This window comes from Castanea sativa, chromosome 4 (assembly GCF_040712315.1).
Source record: "Castanea sativa cultivar Marrone di Chiusa Pesio chromosome 4, ASM4071231v1".
NCBI lineage: Eukaryota > Viridiplantae > Streptophyta > Magnoliopsida > Fagales > Fagaceae > Castanea > Castanea sativa.
This window is the reverse complement of record NC_134016.1, coordinates 31,039,633-31,056,599: the sequence shown is the minus strand read 5'-3', so window position 1 is coordinate 31,056,599 and position 16,967 is coordinate 31,039,633. Positions and strand designations below refer to the sequence as shown.

The 16,967-nt window shown below is 33.3% G+C and overlaps 2 protein-coding genes across 6 annotated transcripts in view; one reads left to right on the top strand and one right to left on the bottom strand.

Moving 5' to 3' along the window:
* Nucleotides 1-8,080: 8,080 nt before the first annotated feature.
* LOC142630755 (transcription factor MYBS1) lies at nucleotides 8,081-9,897 on the top strand. The gene is made up of 2 exons (XM_075804796.1): nucleotides 8,081-8,617; nucleotides 9,107-9,897. The coding sequence occupies exons 1-2, from the start codon at nucleotides 8,205-8,207 to the stop codon at nucleotides 9,576-9,578; spliced, it is 885 nt and encodes a 294-aa protein (XP_075660911.1). The 5' UTR covers nucleotides 8,081-8,204; the 3' UTR covers nucleotides 9,579-9,897.
* A 1,350-nt stretch (nucleotides 9,898-11,247) lies between these two features.
* The window catches only part of LOC142631005 (histone deacetylase 15), a 31,870-nt gene continuing 26,150 nt past the window's right edge, over nucleotides 11,248-16,967 (bottom strand). For all 5 annotated transcript variants that reach the window (XM_075805061.1, XM_075805063.1, XM_075805062.1 and 2 more), the window contains 7 exons: nucleotides 16,598-16,666; nucleotides 15,515-15,623; nucleotides 13,344-13,423; nucleotides 12,892-12,974; nucleotides 12,760-12,805; nucleotides 11,758-11,926; nucleotides 11,248-11,578 (listed from right to left, as the gene is read on the bottom strand). In XM_075805061.1, coding sequence (XP_075661176.1) covers nucleotides 11,457-11,578; nucleotides 11,758-11,926; nucleotides 12,760-12,805; nucleotides 12,892-12,974; nucleotides 13,344-13,423; nucleotides 15,515-15,623; nucleotides 16,598-16,666 — 678 coding nt within the window. In that variant the 3' untranslated portion in view covers nucleotides 11,248-11,456. The remainder of the gene's footprint in view (nucleotides 11,579-11,757; nucleotides 11,927-12,759; nucleotides 12,806-12,891; nucleotides 12,975-13,343; nucleotides 13,424-15,514; nucleotides 15,624-16,597; nucleotides 16,667-16,967) is intronic.

The window sequence follows — 16,967 nt, the reverse complement described above, 5'->3', positions numbered from 1 at the left end:
TAACCCTAAACTATTGCTACCTTAAGTAGTAACTTATTGACACGACCACGTGCAAACTCCAAATCCATAGACTCCTTCTCTTCTTGGATTTGCTGCAACACAAGCACCCAGGCTTGTGACTTTGAGGTCCCACTCAAAATTTTTAAATCATCAGTAGATGTTGATCTTGTATGCAGCAACTTCTACAACACTGGATCTTGAGATTCTTCAAGGAATATTGCCGATAGAAGACTTTAGAGAGCTTTAGGTCCAAAAACCCTAGATCTACAATTGGAGGCACAAGATGCACTCTTTCTCTCTAAAAACTCAATCTAGGGTTAGCTTATAATGTCCTTTAAATACTGCAAAAAACGGATCGCAATTTGTGTTTCAAACGGACAAGTTATGGGCTTTTTACGTTTGCTAATTTTTGTTGATTTGCGAATTTCGATCAATCAAAAAATTCTCCTAATCGATCAAACCAGTCAAATTTCAACTTTCTGAACCTACAGCTTGTATGTTCTTTAAATTTTGACTCGCAGCACTTTGAGCATTGTCTGATATGACATCATAAACTCTAAGATCTATATCTAGACAAGTTTATGCTCACGATTTGCCAATTGTTCTAAACTTTTAGAACCTAACATATGTGATGATGTATGTTGTTTCACCTTTATCTCATATGTGTTGTTTCTTTTCTCTCTTTATACACATGTCTATTCCTTTATATAACTTGCCTATATTTCACACTTAATGCCTTGATGGATCTTGTTTAAGTGTTTCAGCTAAGACAGGTTGCAAGTTTTACATGTCACGATCTCTTTTCTTCAAAATTTTTCAAGAGCTCATTGTATTAGTTAGGCTTATGTAGTTCTTTGTGTAATATTTATGGAGATTGTTGTTTTATGCTTCTCTCATAATTATGCTTGTGGGTTTCTCCCGGATTGCCAAATGGGGAGATTGTTAAGGTCATATTTTCTATGTAATTGGCTAATTCTTTGACAAAACGCACTTTACTTGTAAATTTGGTAGATCTAAGTTGGGTTTGATACATATCAAGTGGTTGTATTAATGATCTGAAGATTGATCCAAGAAACAAGTGAAGAAAAGTTATTTTACTAAAGTTCGACAAATAGCTCGACAAAGAGATGTTATCAAGATTTAATTGGCAACTTAACACGAGCTGTAATACCCAGCCCACTAAGCCCACATCTCTAATGTGTTAAATATAAGGTAGATGAAGAGATAAATTATGGTTTTTCATAGAAAGGGATTCATCATTAAAAAGGTTAGGAGGTGTATTTTTCCCTTGGAGTTTAGAACACATACGATTGAAGAGGCAACTAAATTGTTCAAGGTATGATTGCTCACTATTAGAAACAAAGAATTAAAAGAGTTCGAATTTTATCTTAGGAACATTAGTGATGTTTAGATTTTTCAAAAGGGATATTTCCTAGAATTGTTGTTTACACTTTTAGGTTGGTGTTTACAGACTTCATTCTAGAATAAAACCATGGAATTACAAGTTCTAATCTATGTATATGGCTCACGTTTTTCTATATATATATATATATATATATATATATATATATATATATGAAGTCAATGATATTGCCCTGTCCACCTATTTTCTTTGAGGTTTCAATTGGAGAGCTGGTCGGTTGCTTTGTGATCAGACATATTAAACGCAATGGGAGACACATTTGTGTGTGTGTGTGTATATATATATATATATATATATATATATATATATATATATATATATATATATATATTCTTCTGATTGGCCTCTGTGTATGGCTTGCACATTGCCCGCTATGCATCCCTAGAACAAGTGATTTTTGCCATCAAGTTTTCTTTTGGATATGTATATATTAATAAGTCCTATTAGATTTGTCACGTTTTCTTTGATTATATATTAGGTTGGATTAACATTTTCTTTGGTTATACATATTAGGATGGTTTAACGTTTTCTTTGGAGTTTTATATTAAATCCTAGGTCAATGATATTTTGGCTACTGCCATCCTCATGACAATATGAGTTTCGATTAATGTAAGGGAATATTATTGGTTAGAATATCATTAATTAGAGAAACTTTAATTTAGTGTTTAAAGTGTTATTAGTTCAGTAAAGTATAATCTTAATGAGTTAGTTTGTATAATTCAATAACATTTATATTTTGTGGAGGATATTAAGTAATTTCCATGATTGATTATAGGTCATATTTAGGAGTGCTTTGAGACTACTTGAAGGGTGTTTCAGCGGTGATTCAAGTGTTGTAAGTAATTATGCATAATATGCACAATTTTGTTCATTAGGTTCCTAGAAGTCAAAGTTTTTTTCAAAAGTTATGTTTTTTTTTAAGCATACATTTTCTAAAGTTTATCAAAAGCATTTTTACATCATTGAAAGAGAAACTTCAACTTTTAAATAATGTTTTAAAGAGAAACTTCAAATTATAAATAACATTTTAAAATTTCCGAATCTCATTTAAAAGATGATTTCTAAACTAAACTATTTTCATAAAATAATTGAGTTTCAAAGTAAGTTTTCTAAAAAGGTTCTTGTTCATTAAATTTTATTTAAAACTAGGTGATTTCAAAGTCATATTCCTATTTATCCAAATGGTATTTGAAAACATTTCTTTTAGCAAATTGAGCTTTCAAACTTACTCAAAAATTGTAAAATATTTATATAAACTCCTTAGTTCTTATTCATTCTCTAAGAGAGTCGAGCATCCTTTGATTTATATTCAATTCAATATTGTGATCTTCGATAGGACTCTGTATTTGGAATAATTGTTAATATCAAGTAAATTATTCTATTTGGTATAAACTTTGCTTTTGTGATATGTGACTAAAAATAAGTGTTTTTAGAATTAATCAGATATATGTGTAAGCCCGCTCACAAGGTTGTATGTGAGAATAAGTGTTAATCCCTCACTAGCAGGGATTAGATGTTGGTATCTACTCGCACGATTGTATGTAAAAATATGTGATATGTGTATATATGACACTATGCTTGATCAATTATTTGTATGTGTTTTTGAATGATTTTAAGATTTGATTATTTATGTATTAAGTGGTTCATTATATGTTTGGAAAACTATATTTGATATCATCGAGTGAATTTGTGAAATCAAAATATTCATGTTCTGCTTAACTCTATTCTGTTGTAAATTGTTTATAGTTGCTTACTAGATGTATGGCTCACCCCATAAATTACAATTTTCAGATTAAACTTTAATTGGGAAACATAAACTTTGGATCTCTTCGTAAGGTTTTGTACGCCATAGGGTTTTGTAACCAAAAGATTTCTAATCTTCATCATTTGTGAAGTGAAGAACTTTGCAGCCAACAATAATCATTCAAGTTGCTAGAGTTAGTCATGTACTGAGATCCGTGCAAAGGAGTTAATCACAAATTGGAGATTTGTGCATCAAATGAAAAAAGGCTACTACAAGATCAAATCCAATTGGATATTGGAGCGAAGGTTCAACTGTAAGTTGGTATTTTGGGATAGGCCAGGGTAGTAGTAAGATTCCTTATACTTGTAACCGCTTGATTATTAATTGGTGGATTCTTGGGAGTGATGACTTTAAATTTACCCGGTGGAGTTTTAGCCTTGCAAAAAGTTTTCCCCATTTGTCAACAAATCAGCATGTTAATTTATTTTCCACTATATATTACTTGTTATTTGGTGATTTGTTGGTGTCTCCATGATTTGCATGTAATTTAACCTAATTAATCAACTTAGGTAATTGAATAAATTAACCATGGTCAAACTATCTTAACCCAACAACATTCATACCTCCATACATACATACATATATATGTTGTCAGTAACAAATTTATCAAGAGGTCCCTTTTGAGATTCTATTGATTTTTATATTATTCTTTTTTGAAGTTTTTTTTTATATCCAAATTGATATTTCTAGCAAGTGATGCAAGATGACTAAAAAATGAAATTTAATTTCCAAATTAGATCTTTGTGTTGAGAAAGATATTGTTGGGTATTGGCTATGTGGTGATTGGATGGGCAATATTAACTATTTAAATTCACGAGATACACAAATTGAATCATCTAGCTATTAGGAAAAATTGCTTCTAAATGATAATTTGGCACTCACATCATTTTTTTTTTTTTAAGATAGCTTTTCGATTGGGTTGGATTTGTATTGACTAATCATTTTGAAAACTTTGTGAACAGGTAAGAGTGTAACTCATCTTTTAAAAAATAAATAAATCAACAAATAGGCTATTGACCAAAAATTTGGGCCTTTGCTTATTAGGAAGCCTTGGGCGAAGACCTAAGTAACCTAGGAGTCGAGGTGTCCTTGCCTACTCAACAAAAAAGTCCTAAACTGATTTTTTTTTTTTTTTTAGATTCTAAATTGATTTATATTATTAACCTTTGCGTTGTTCACTTCACTCATCATAGACTAACCTAAATTACAAAATACAGTTTAACAGTATGTGGATGGTTAGGATAGAAATTACCTGTACAATTTGGATTAAAATAATATATTGGATTTGACCCCTAATAAGATAATACATTGTGCCTTGATAATATCTCTAATACCAATTATTCATAGATTGTTTGATTTTTGTTTATAACCCTACTGGAAAGTTATATGTGGCGTACTTTAGCCAAAACTAGAAATGGAGAACTGGCCACGTCTTATAGTTTTAGAGATAGAAAGAAACAGACCAAAACAAAAACATTGCCTGCAAAACTAATACAACACCAAAACCTCTTTACATGTTCCCCCTTACAGCGCGTTACAGCCACTCCCAAGAGCCAATCTAAGGAGAGACCACCCATTCAGAAACAAGAAAATGGAGGGCAATTGCAGGAGTCGGATTAGGCATACCTTTAGAGAAACTAACCTATGTGTTGATGCATTGATTAAATTTGAAATTTCTCTTTTTGCTTCTATTGTATTTTTTTATTACCCACCAACTGTGATGGAGGACTTGATGTCCCTTGATAGGGCAGCTAATATGTGTAATAGACTTGTTTCTATTTCAGCTTAATCTATTTCTATCTCTTTTCCCAAAAAAAAAAAGGGGGAAATATATATATATATACTTTTTTTCCAAACTTAAATCGAACACGTTATTTAGCTTCAAATAAAAACATTACTTGTGGTTAATCAAAGTAACTAATGGAATATATATATATATATTATAACTATTGTGTCATAGTTAACCAAAGTGTACTAGGACTCAATATGTGTAAGTCTTTAAAAATATAAATCTCTTTAATATGTATTAAAAATCTTCTTTCTCTTACAAAAATTTTTATGCATTTAGAGAATTAGAGATTGAGATCCTGTGTTTTCAATTTTTAGCTTTAGAAAAAATGACAGTTATAAATTTTGTGGCTAGGAGTTAAAGATTTGTACTAATAAATTTTTAAGATAATGTTTTCCTTTGTTTTATTACCACTATATTTTTCTTATAGGAATTTTTTGGAATTGTAAAGTTATGTTTTTTTTTCTTTTCCTTTTTTAAAGAAACAAACACATATAGAGAAGAGGGAACTTAGTTCTAACATAAAGATATACCACAAATTATATTCTAAAAGTTATGATGACTTTTAAGGAAAGAGAGATATGTTATGCTACGTAGTACGTACACAACATACTCTTTTATGCGATGAAAAATAATTCCTCCTTTTTATTTAGAAAACAAAAAAAGACATGCATACGAGATAGAGTTGATGGGTAAAGGTAAGTTTATTTCTTTTTTCTTTTTTTGAAAGCAAAGGTAAGTTTATTCTTAAAAATAAATAAATTAACATTATATATGTGTCATAATTGTTAAAATTATATTATACTCTAATTGTGTAATCTTTAATTTATTTAACAAAAAGCTTGATCTAATACATTGGAAGAATATTTATTATTTAACTTTATATATGAAAGATAGTTCACATTTGATGGAAAAAAAAAAGGTCATTTTGAGTTGCATAAAGACTAACTTGATGCAATTTTTTATGTTATATATGAGAAAATAATATATATCAAATCAAGTCAGATTATTTTATGGACTTAAAATTTCCTGATACATTTAACTTAGCCCCTTAAAAAAGGTGTATGGCTTCACCACTAGTTGGACGTTGTAGGGACTATTATTATTAATGCGTAATTTGCAAATTGAGAATTACCTACTTTCTAGGCTAGACACCCACCAATGGGGAATGATTAAAACTTAAAAGCACTCTAACAAAGTAACAATCAAGTCAATAGATAAAATCATGGAATGAACCCATGAACAACGATATGTTAGAGACTAAGAGTGGTGGGATAATGGATTACATACTTCTTTCTTCAGTTGAGAGAGGTTTATAAATGGGAAAGGTTAACCAATGCCTAAGGATATTGGTTTAAGAACTATTTTTAGAGCATGCAGTTTTGGTGTTGGCGTATAAGTGTATTCCCTTATCTCATCCTCATTCCCCTATATATGTGTGTGTAGGGGTGGCAAAATTTGACACGACCCGCGAACCCGACACGACACGACATGAAATTAGCAGGTTATGGGTTGAGGCTTAACGGGTTCGTGTCATATTCAGGTTGACACGACTAACCCGTTTAATAAATGGGTTGGGTTAGTGTTGAACACATAGAACCCGTTTGACCCGTCTGACCCATTTAATTAAATGATATTTTACCAATATACCCTTCAAACTCTAGGTATATAAACTTATTAGTTGTTGTGATTTATTTTCTTTGACAAATTGTGATTGATTATTTGTGATATTGGGATATGCTTTAATTTTGAATGATTATTTGTGATGCAGTTACTCGTTGGTTCTGAATTTTATATTAAAAATATTTATTTGTTTGTTTTTTCATTAATTTTTATTTTTCATTTTGATAAAATCTGATAAACAGGTCAACACGACTGACCCGTTTAATAAACGGGTCGTGTTAGGGTTGAGGAAGCTTGACCCGTTTAATAAACATGTCGGGTTAGTGTTGACCTATGTAGTCGAATACTCATGACTTGACACGACATGAACCCGACACGCGAACACGAATTGCCACCCCTATGTGTGTGCGTGTGTGTTTCTCAAAAAAAAAAAAAAAAAAAAAAAACTATTTTTAGAAACATTTTTTTGAAAGAATAATAAAACAATAAATATTGTTGACAGTTATTTATACTTCTCATAAAAGTTATGTTAAAACTTTCTTATCATGGTTTATTAATAATTATACTAAGGGCATCTATTAATAGGACCCACATAGTATTTCCCTATTGATGGTTGATTGAGATCTTTCCCAAATGGTCAAGAAATGAACCTGACATCATGCCATCTCATGCTATCTCCTTGTGATTCTTTGCCGGACTTTTGCTTGAGGACATCTTTCCCATGGTTGTGTGAGAATGTCGTATTGTATGGCAATTAATGTAAATTGTAGTGTAAATCGTAAGATATGAATTTTAAATGTCTTCATTAGAAATACTAAAAAATGTCAACCAGTTGGACTACAAAACTCATGGCTACTATTCTTTAATTATAGTACTTAAACAACAATTGAATATAGTACTTAAACAACAATTGAATTAATTATAGTACTTAAACAACAATTGAATTGTTTTAAACTGGTGACATAATTCAAATTGAGGGTTAAAATCTTTCCTATCTGATATAACTATCAAATTATATAAAAGATATACACAATTATGATCCGAAAGACTTCAATCGTGTCTTTGTTACAATGATTAGGAATTCATGATGGAATTTCACAAGCGCGTAAGTCAAAATCGGATTGTAAAGGAGCGTGGTTGTGACCACATGTGATGATGGTAATTTGAAAGATTCTTTGGGCCTCCTCTCTCCAATTTACATACTCCATGATTGCAAATGTCTCACTAGCAAGTGAAAAAAGATATTAGTCACAAGAATTTTCTTTTTCTTTTTTCTTTTTTCTTTTTTCTTTTTTTTAAAGAAGGAAATGAATGAACATGACAAAGAACCCATCCATTTTGATTCCAAAGGTGGTCCTCTAAAAATTGATTGTTATGACAACCACCTCACTCCTTATCCTACACACATATTCTGTCGCACTCCCCCCCTATCCTACGCACCTCCCTTTCTATTCCATTTTCTTTTCTCTCTTTTTTTTTTTCCCAATATAACTAATAAATGAATTGAACCCATTAACAATTTCAACATTTTTCATACTCAACTTGTCCAATTGCATACCTACACCATGTCAAGTGGAATAATTTGGAGCAAAGAAGAAGAGAAAACTTTTGAAAATGCCATTGCTACGCATTGGGTGGATGAGGACTGTAAAGAGCAATGGGAGAAGATTGCTTCAATGGTCCCTAGCAAAACTATGGATGAGTTAAAGCAACACTACCAGTTGCTAGTGGAGGATGTAAGTGCAATAGAGGCTGGACATATACCACTTCCTAACTATGTGGGAGAGGAAGCATCATCTTCAAACAAAGACTGTCATGGCTTTTCTGGTGCCATGGCTTCGGATAAGAGATCAAATTGTGGTTTTGGAGGTGGGTTTTCAGGGTTGGGACATGACTCAACCGGGCATGGTGGGAAAGGAGGGTCCAGGTCAGAGCAAGAACGAAGAAAAGGGATTCCATGGACAGAAGATGAACATAGGTATTTGTTCCATGACTTTGAATTTATGTTTATTTAAAGCCAGATTTTAGTGACAAGCTTCATCACTACTCTTTAGTTATGAAGTTAATGGTATCGAGTGACGTAACACTTTGTACATTACTAGATTTAGAAAATAAATCTAGACTGTGAAATAGATTTTCTCTATTTCAAATGAAATGGATAGCATCATATTATGTAAAGTGGGGCTTAGTGCATTTACTCTAATTATATTAATTAGATTTGAGAGTATAAACAAAGTTTAAATACCATTGCTTTCATAGGGTATTTTATTAATTTATATATAATACCATCAACAAACTTATGTATTGTGAGGGCTAGTGAATACTTTAATCTGATTATTATCATTGAGTTCTTAATAATTGGAAATGATATTATTGTTCTTCGGGGAATTATATGTGAATTATAAAGAAGCTATGATTATATTAGTATATAGTAGTCTTTGACACTAGCCTGCTATTGGTTTTTTAGGTTGTTTCTACTTGGACTTGACAAGTTTGGGAAGGGGGATTGGAGAAGCATTTCAAGAAACTTTGTCATTTCCAGGACTCCCACACAAGTGGCTAGCCATGCCCAAAAGTACTTCATTCGCTTGAACTCAATGAATAGAGATAGGAGGAGATCAAGTATCCATGACATTACTAGTGTGAATAATGGAGATGTTGCTTCTCATCAAGCACCAATTACTGGCCAACAAACCAACATGAACCCATCAAGTGTAGCCACTATAGGACCACCAGTGAAGCACAGGACTCAGCCACATATGCCTGGTTTAGGCATGTATGGAACGTCTGTTGGACACCCGATTGCTGCTCCTCCGGTGCATATGGCATCAGCTGTTGGGACTCCTGTCATGCTTCCTCCAGGACATCATCCCCATTCACATCCTCCCTATGTTATGCCAGTTGCTTACCCAATGGCACCTCCGCCAATGCACCAATAACATTCCCTCTAAGCAAAATTTTAGGTTATCCTTCAAAGGAAGTGGGTTGTGAAAGGGGAAAACACATTTGCATAGGAATTTTTTTTTTTTTTTTTAATAATAAGCAGGGAGGAGAGATTTGAACCTAAGTTCTTCTTCATGAGAGAATTAAGTAATACTATTAAACTACAAGACTTTTGACGCATAGGAGACTAGTTCACTAAGAACACAAAACTACTTTGTTGTACTAAATTCTAATCAAATTAAGTTTGATAGAGTATTCCTACTTTGTTGCATTGTATATATACCATAGAGATTTTTGCTACTTACGGCCTTCAACAACTTTTTGGACTTGGATGTAAATCATGTACGAACATCTTTATTAGCATTCAAATTACTTGTGTTGATTATTCTTTTAATAAAATTAAAAATAAAACCAAAACAAAACAAGAACAAACAAATCACCTTTTGAGGAACCTACATAAATGAAAAATCTCTACATGCAAGCATGCCAAATCTCAACATGCAAGCATGTGCAAATTAGAGAGTACCGATGTGTGAATCCAAGATACCTAAACAAGATCTTCCACAACTCATGCACTATAATGTAGAACACCGCATGTGATTCTATGATACAAAGGTAGTACTAAAGTACTATAAGTCTAGAAGCCTTTTTTTTTTTTATGCATACTGATAGTGGAATACATGCCATCAGCCATCTTCATAAGAAACTATACAAAACAATGCAACCAAGAATAACATTTCTTCCTCAAAATACTTCTGACACAGCAACGCAATTTCACAATTAGTATCTAAATGGAGTGCTAGAGACTTTCTTTTTTCTTTTATTGTTGCCTGTCGATGTAGTATTCTATACTATTCAATAGAATTTTTTTCAAAAAATCTAGTTCATGCGGATTCTTTCCCCAACTAAAGAAGAGATCATGCCACATATAAAATTTGGTACAATTTTGGAAAGAAGTAACCTACTTGTTTCTCAAATAAAGATAAGAATCATACTCATATCATTTGATTGAATAGTTTACACAACTACTTGTTTGAAAAAACCCTCCACTTCGATTGGTATTTTCTCACGAAATTAAAGATGAAATAACCATCCAATCTTTCACTAAGATTTCGACAACTAAAAATATATATATTAGATAATTTCATTATAAAATTTATTAATTTTTATAGTATACTATTATTTATAAATATTATAACTTTAATATATTATTTTGATAATAATTTTTTTTTAAATCGGAAAAGACATGGACTGTTTTTATGTCCAAGACAAAGTGAACCGAGTCTAAGAGCAATTGCGTTTCTTTCCCACGCTTTATCCAATCTTCATTTGTAGTTTTGTATCAGGCCCAGGGTTTATTTCTTTTTTTTGGTGCGCCGACCAACTCCCCTCTATAAGCATGGAGCATGGTCGTCTCATTCAATGCAGTAGACAACAGACAATACTGGAATTATTTTTCTCCTTTATTCAGAACAATTTAGCACTATTGATGAGTCTAGCAAAATAGCAGGTTGCTAAAACTCAAGAAAGAGAAGAAAGGTATCCCCAGACAACGGATATCCCTCTCACGGTATGTAGATTCCACATAGCTGTGGAGTCCACACACAATTTGAGAGAGGATGCATATATTCAATGAAATACTTACTGGAGAGAGAAAGAGAGAGATTGAATCTAAATTGCGCTAGAGGCTGTAAATACACTGCAATAAAATCAAATGGACAGAGTACAGGTGAAATCTGTTCTGAAATTAACGCCGCAAAAGCACCATACATACCTTGACAAAGGTCATGAGCATGCAAAAAATGAAACTATCCTGAAACTAGATGGTTTACAGAGGTGCACAAAATTACAAGGTATGCATATGATCTACAAAATCAATCTCCACCCCTTTGATTTACATGGATATGACCATTTAGAAGATGATACAACAAACTTTTCCGTCCCCATTTCCACCATAATGGTGCCACAGCCAGCCGTCTCTTTTTAATATGTTTCTCTGCAGATAAAAATAAGAACAAACTAATGAGAAACTTTAAATGATCCATTCCAAATCTTACACAGGTTCTGCAAGATGAGGAAAGAGAAACCAGGACAGGAGTGGAGGGGTGTTAAATATAAGAATAAGGTACAAGGGGGAAGAGTTGTCTAGCAATAAGAGGGCAGAGAGATCCTCACTTTTGTTTTTCAAACAGTACGTTCCCCATTGTGACTGCAAATCCGAAAATCTGGGACCCAGAGTAGGCCAGAAGTTCATTTGAATTTGAAGGACTTCCAGAACAGTTTGGACACCAGCTTTGGAAGGTAAAATATCCAAACCGCATTCAGGACTTTCACCCAGCAATACCTTTCCCATGGAAAGCCACATTAGAAATGTATCATATGTATAACAGCAATCTTGACATTTCAGTAGTGAAGTTGACACAGAACAAACTGCCTCAAATGTTTGCAATAATATGACATCCCAAACACCTCACACTAACATCAAAAGAAATTATTGCTAATTATAAATCCATATCAGATGAAACCCAAGCAGATTGATTACCATCAGTGAAGTCAAAATTTGAATTTCCCAAGTGAAGAATTTTTCCCACCCTACTACTAAAAAGTTGCATCAACTCTTTATACCCAAACTTTATAGAAAGATTCTATTTCTTTCTCTCTTTTTTGGGGGGAGGGGTGGTTAAGTAAGTTTCTATCCAATCCCTCATCATCTTAAGTTTGCAATATCACCCCAAGCTTTTCAGATTGTCAACTTGCAACATTAACCATCCAAAAGTCTCTGTTAGTATAAGTAGGTGTAAATGCGCATGAGACATCACGTCTCCACAAAACTAGATGCGTGACTCTCATGTACTTCGCACCCAAAGCGTCCCAAGTCCTGCACATGACAAGCAGATCCATCCTGCTTGTAGACAGGAATGGAAGTTGGGTTGGTAGGACATATGTGAGGCTCACATGTATGTTACAGTGGCACAAATGATGTCACGTGTGCATTTTCTGTCTACTCAAATTAAAGGATGATGAACACTGTAACAATCTACAAAGTTAGCAGTTAGCATTACACTATAACAAGAACATCAAGGGCCAAATAGAAACTTGCCCTAGAGCTAGAAAGTGTAAAATGTAATTAGGTCTAACAATATATAATGCATTCCAGATACTATGAAAAATATTCACCTTAATGACTGCAGTAGCAGAAGACGATATAGAACGTAGATTATAGCTGCACATAATAAATTATCCAAGTTAGCATAGACGATGGGAAAGGGGCATTAATAGTGAAACCAAGTTCAAGTAGTAGCCACAAACCCCCCCTCAAGAATAACAAGCAACTTTCCACCAGAAAGGGCAGTCAACATTTGAGTCATCTGTGCATAGCCTGCAGGAGTAACCTATATAAACAAAATTACTTTATGATGTTACTATGGAATATTAACATCCAATTAAAACAATAAAATGACACCACACATCGCTGAAGTTTTATGTGTTAGTAACTTTAAGCAGTGAATTTTAAGTTCTACAATAACGAAAAGGTCACAGATTGATAGCAAAGGACTAGTGCCATATTTGCTTAGGCTCTTTACACAGCCTTTTAATACAGCTAATTGCACACTTTCACTAGAAACACCAGAGAGAAAACCAAATGCATCTGGCCATAGTGCTTAGCTAATTGAATAATCTTTTTGATAAGATCTAATTGAATAATCTTTAAATGAAATGACTACAGATCTAAAGATTCAGTCTACCAATAAGAGACTTACATCACAGCATCCTAAGGGATCACCCCTTGCAGCATCAAACCCTGCTGATATGATGGTGAGATCAGGAGCAAACTCAGAGGCTGCAATAATTTCCCATTGGAAACCGTTAATGAATTTCAGCTAATGATCAAGTGCAGACAATTGTATTCATTATACATTACAAAATGACTAATATACTGAACAACAAAATGAAATTATGGGAAATCCAGTAGAACTGTATCAAGTGAAAGCTCCACCCACCATGGGAAAAATAAAACTTGCAGAAATAGCACAAACGTATATAATAAGTCCTGGATAATTTCACTTTTAATACAAAAGGAAATTATTTCAACGTAATTTCATTATTACATCAGACATTCTGCTTCTTAGCTTAAGCAAATTAATTACAAACATAAATACAAGTGATTGAGATCAAATATTAATCTATTACATTCAGCTTTGGAAACACAAACTGGATTAAATGGTAAATCTAAGAATCCAGTGCACTTTCAGACTTTGGCACTGGATTCTTTAGATCTACCATTAATCTATTAAACCTCTAATTTTGAACTGTTTCAAGAGAAGAACTTTGGCACCTGACACTTTCATCAACTCTAGAAGCATTTTTGGCTGCACTGAAAACAAAATAGATTTTTGTTCCACCATATTAAATTTGTTTGGAATGAGAAAATCAATGTGTGGAATAAATGATACGGCCTAATCTTGATCTATAGAAATCACCATTGTCTCAAGCCTTTCCACTTCATGAACCAAGTGGCAGCATTATTCCAAGAATTTCATTGACAGCCATCCAAGCCTTCATTGAATTCCTCAGGATCAAATCATATGCTTCATGAATCACAATGGAATCTCATGATCAAAGTGTAGGGCAAATCAGCTACCACATTATCTAACCTACACCATAACAAATAAGTAAGACGACAAAAGGTCTCCCTGTCTCAACGCTCTCTCACTTGGAAAGAAACCATTCAATGACCAGAACATCCCAATAGAGCGAATAGGCGTCCTCAGCGCAAAATCCTAACATAAATACAAGAACTTTTTGGATATTTCAGAGGACCGGATGGAAGCCAAGCCATTATTTTGACTATTCAGGCAGTATTCCATAGCAATTACTTGGGATAGGTCATTGGTAGTCAAGCAGTGGTGCTCAAGTGGGTTTGCAATTTGGGTCAACCGAGTCAAAGTAACATCAGCAGTTTAATTTTGTGGTTGCTGGGTTGCTTCATTTGCAACAAGGGGATTCAGTTGACTTGCGATGGTGACTGGGGACTTCTGGTGATTAAAGGGTCACGGCAGCAAAGCGTCAACAGCTGAAGTAGTGATTGGCCAATATCTGATGGCAATATATTTTTTTTATGGCAAACTGGATTATTTGATGGCAATATCTGATAGCAATATTTATTATTTTCTTTTGGTTCAACTATGTTGATTGTGGCTATCGGCTGGGTTACTTACCTATGACAATGGGTTTTGTGTTTATTTTTTGGTGGTTTGGTGAGTGCCATCAATATCTGATAGCAATATTTATTATTTTCTTTTGGTTCAACTATGTTGATTGTGGCTATCGGCTGGGTTACTTACCTATGACAATGGGTTTTGTGTTTATTTTTTGGGGGTTTGGTGAGTGGGTTCAAAATCTTGTTCAAGGAACGGTTACAGGCTTCATGGTGGTGGTAATGGGTTTAACAGTTTGTTTGGAGGTAACAGTGGCGACAGAAGGGGATCGGAGTATGTCTGATAGACTGATACTAAGTTGATGCAAAACAATTCAACAAAATAGTAAATAAGAGGGAAAACAAGGAAATAACAAGACAAATTCTAGGCTTCACCGCCTAAGAGTTCTTGGAGTCATCATCATGCGTAGAGAACCATTCTCTAATCAGAAAAATTATTAATTCTTATTCAAATTGCACTGTGCTTCAAACTATTCTGTGGTCATCCATTTAATAAGCTTCAGGGATTGCATTACGGCACAATTACATCATATAAAATCTTTTTTTTCTTATAGGTAATGACATCCCATAAATCCTAAGCATCAAAGCCCAAATTCATAGTTCAAAAGAAATCTAGAAAAATAATAAATTATGAAATAATATTGACTGTGCTCCCTCCATCAAACAGTAGATAAATGGAGAAAAAAGGATATGAAGAAAGAATATACGATTAACCTATAGGAAGCACAACATGCTGAAAGGCAAAAACATAATCATTGTCACCAACTCCACCACAACTCCACGGAATATTCACACAGTATCCTTCTGCCCCCATGGTACCAACCTAAAGAAATGAAAATATCATTTATGAGCACTAGTTATAGTTCAAATACCTATCAAATGGCATAACGAATATAATCCATGAAAAGATTGTAGATTTTGGATTGTAGATTGTAAACATAAACAGATAAATATAGAAATGCAAAGCTAGACAGAACAAAGGGACCCAAAAATTTGAGAACAAGAAAGCTTAAAATACAAAATCCTGATGCCTGCCCAATTGCAGAAAAGAATACAGCACATTTATGCTTCAAATCATATCTGCAACTATCTTACAAAGACAACCAAAAATAATGTGTCCAAACACAGGCATACTGCTTAGTACTAACTGTTTAATATGAATATGTATTAAGGGTTACTCCAGTTTACATATATCATTGTCATTCCGGGCATCCAAATAGAGTCAAGATTTATTAGCTCAAAAAAAGTCATTCAAGGATATGTGCTACAAGTCACATGATTGCATAAATATATTCAAGAATACATGAAAGACCAGAGAATTTAGAGGAAAAATAAAAAAGGCCCCATAAATTTATTGCCAAAGTGGTCATAATCTATCTAATTTGACTGCCAATACAGGCACATAATGTATCTAAATTTTATAAGAACCCATCAGTTTTTCAGGCTTCTGTAGGTTGGCAGTTTCTTGTTGCCACACCAAAAATAACCAAGGCATTCATTGAAATCAGAATAGAACTAGATACCAAGTAAAAGATTAATTTATAGCAGTTTTACAGAGTTTGTAAAAGAGATAGGAAAAAACTGACCATGTAATGAAAAAGATAGGATGGATGTATATTGTAAGGTTTTTTATTTTTTTAACTTCTCCAAATGACATCACATTCCCAAACAAAAATTGTGATAAAAAGTCACACGGCTGAGTTGGCCAGCACAAGAAGTCTATTTAGTTCTGAAAGAAAATGTAGGCAATCAAGTACTTCATATATAAAATAAAAAATAAAAAAAGCAATCAAGTACCTCATGTGCAGCTCCAGTACCAGGATAAAACTTTCCCCCCTCATGCCTATGCAATGATATATACAAGACCTACAAAGTCAGTCCAACTTATAAGCATTAACAAGTAAATCAATAAGTAACCAAAATAAACACATTTGGGGGCTTCTTTTATTGGTAAGTTATGGTGTGGACTGTGCACACTAGATATTGATACTGATGGATAGTGATTGATACCGTTGGACTAGATTGCTGCAGATTAATTGAGCTATCAGAGGAATTTGATTGCTAATTGATTTTTATTTCCATATTTGTTGAAATTTAATTATGAGTTTATTTTCCTTCCATTTGATGCAATTTGGAAACCCTAATTGAAGGCCCCAGGAAACACTGT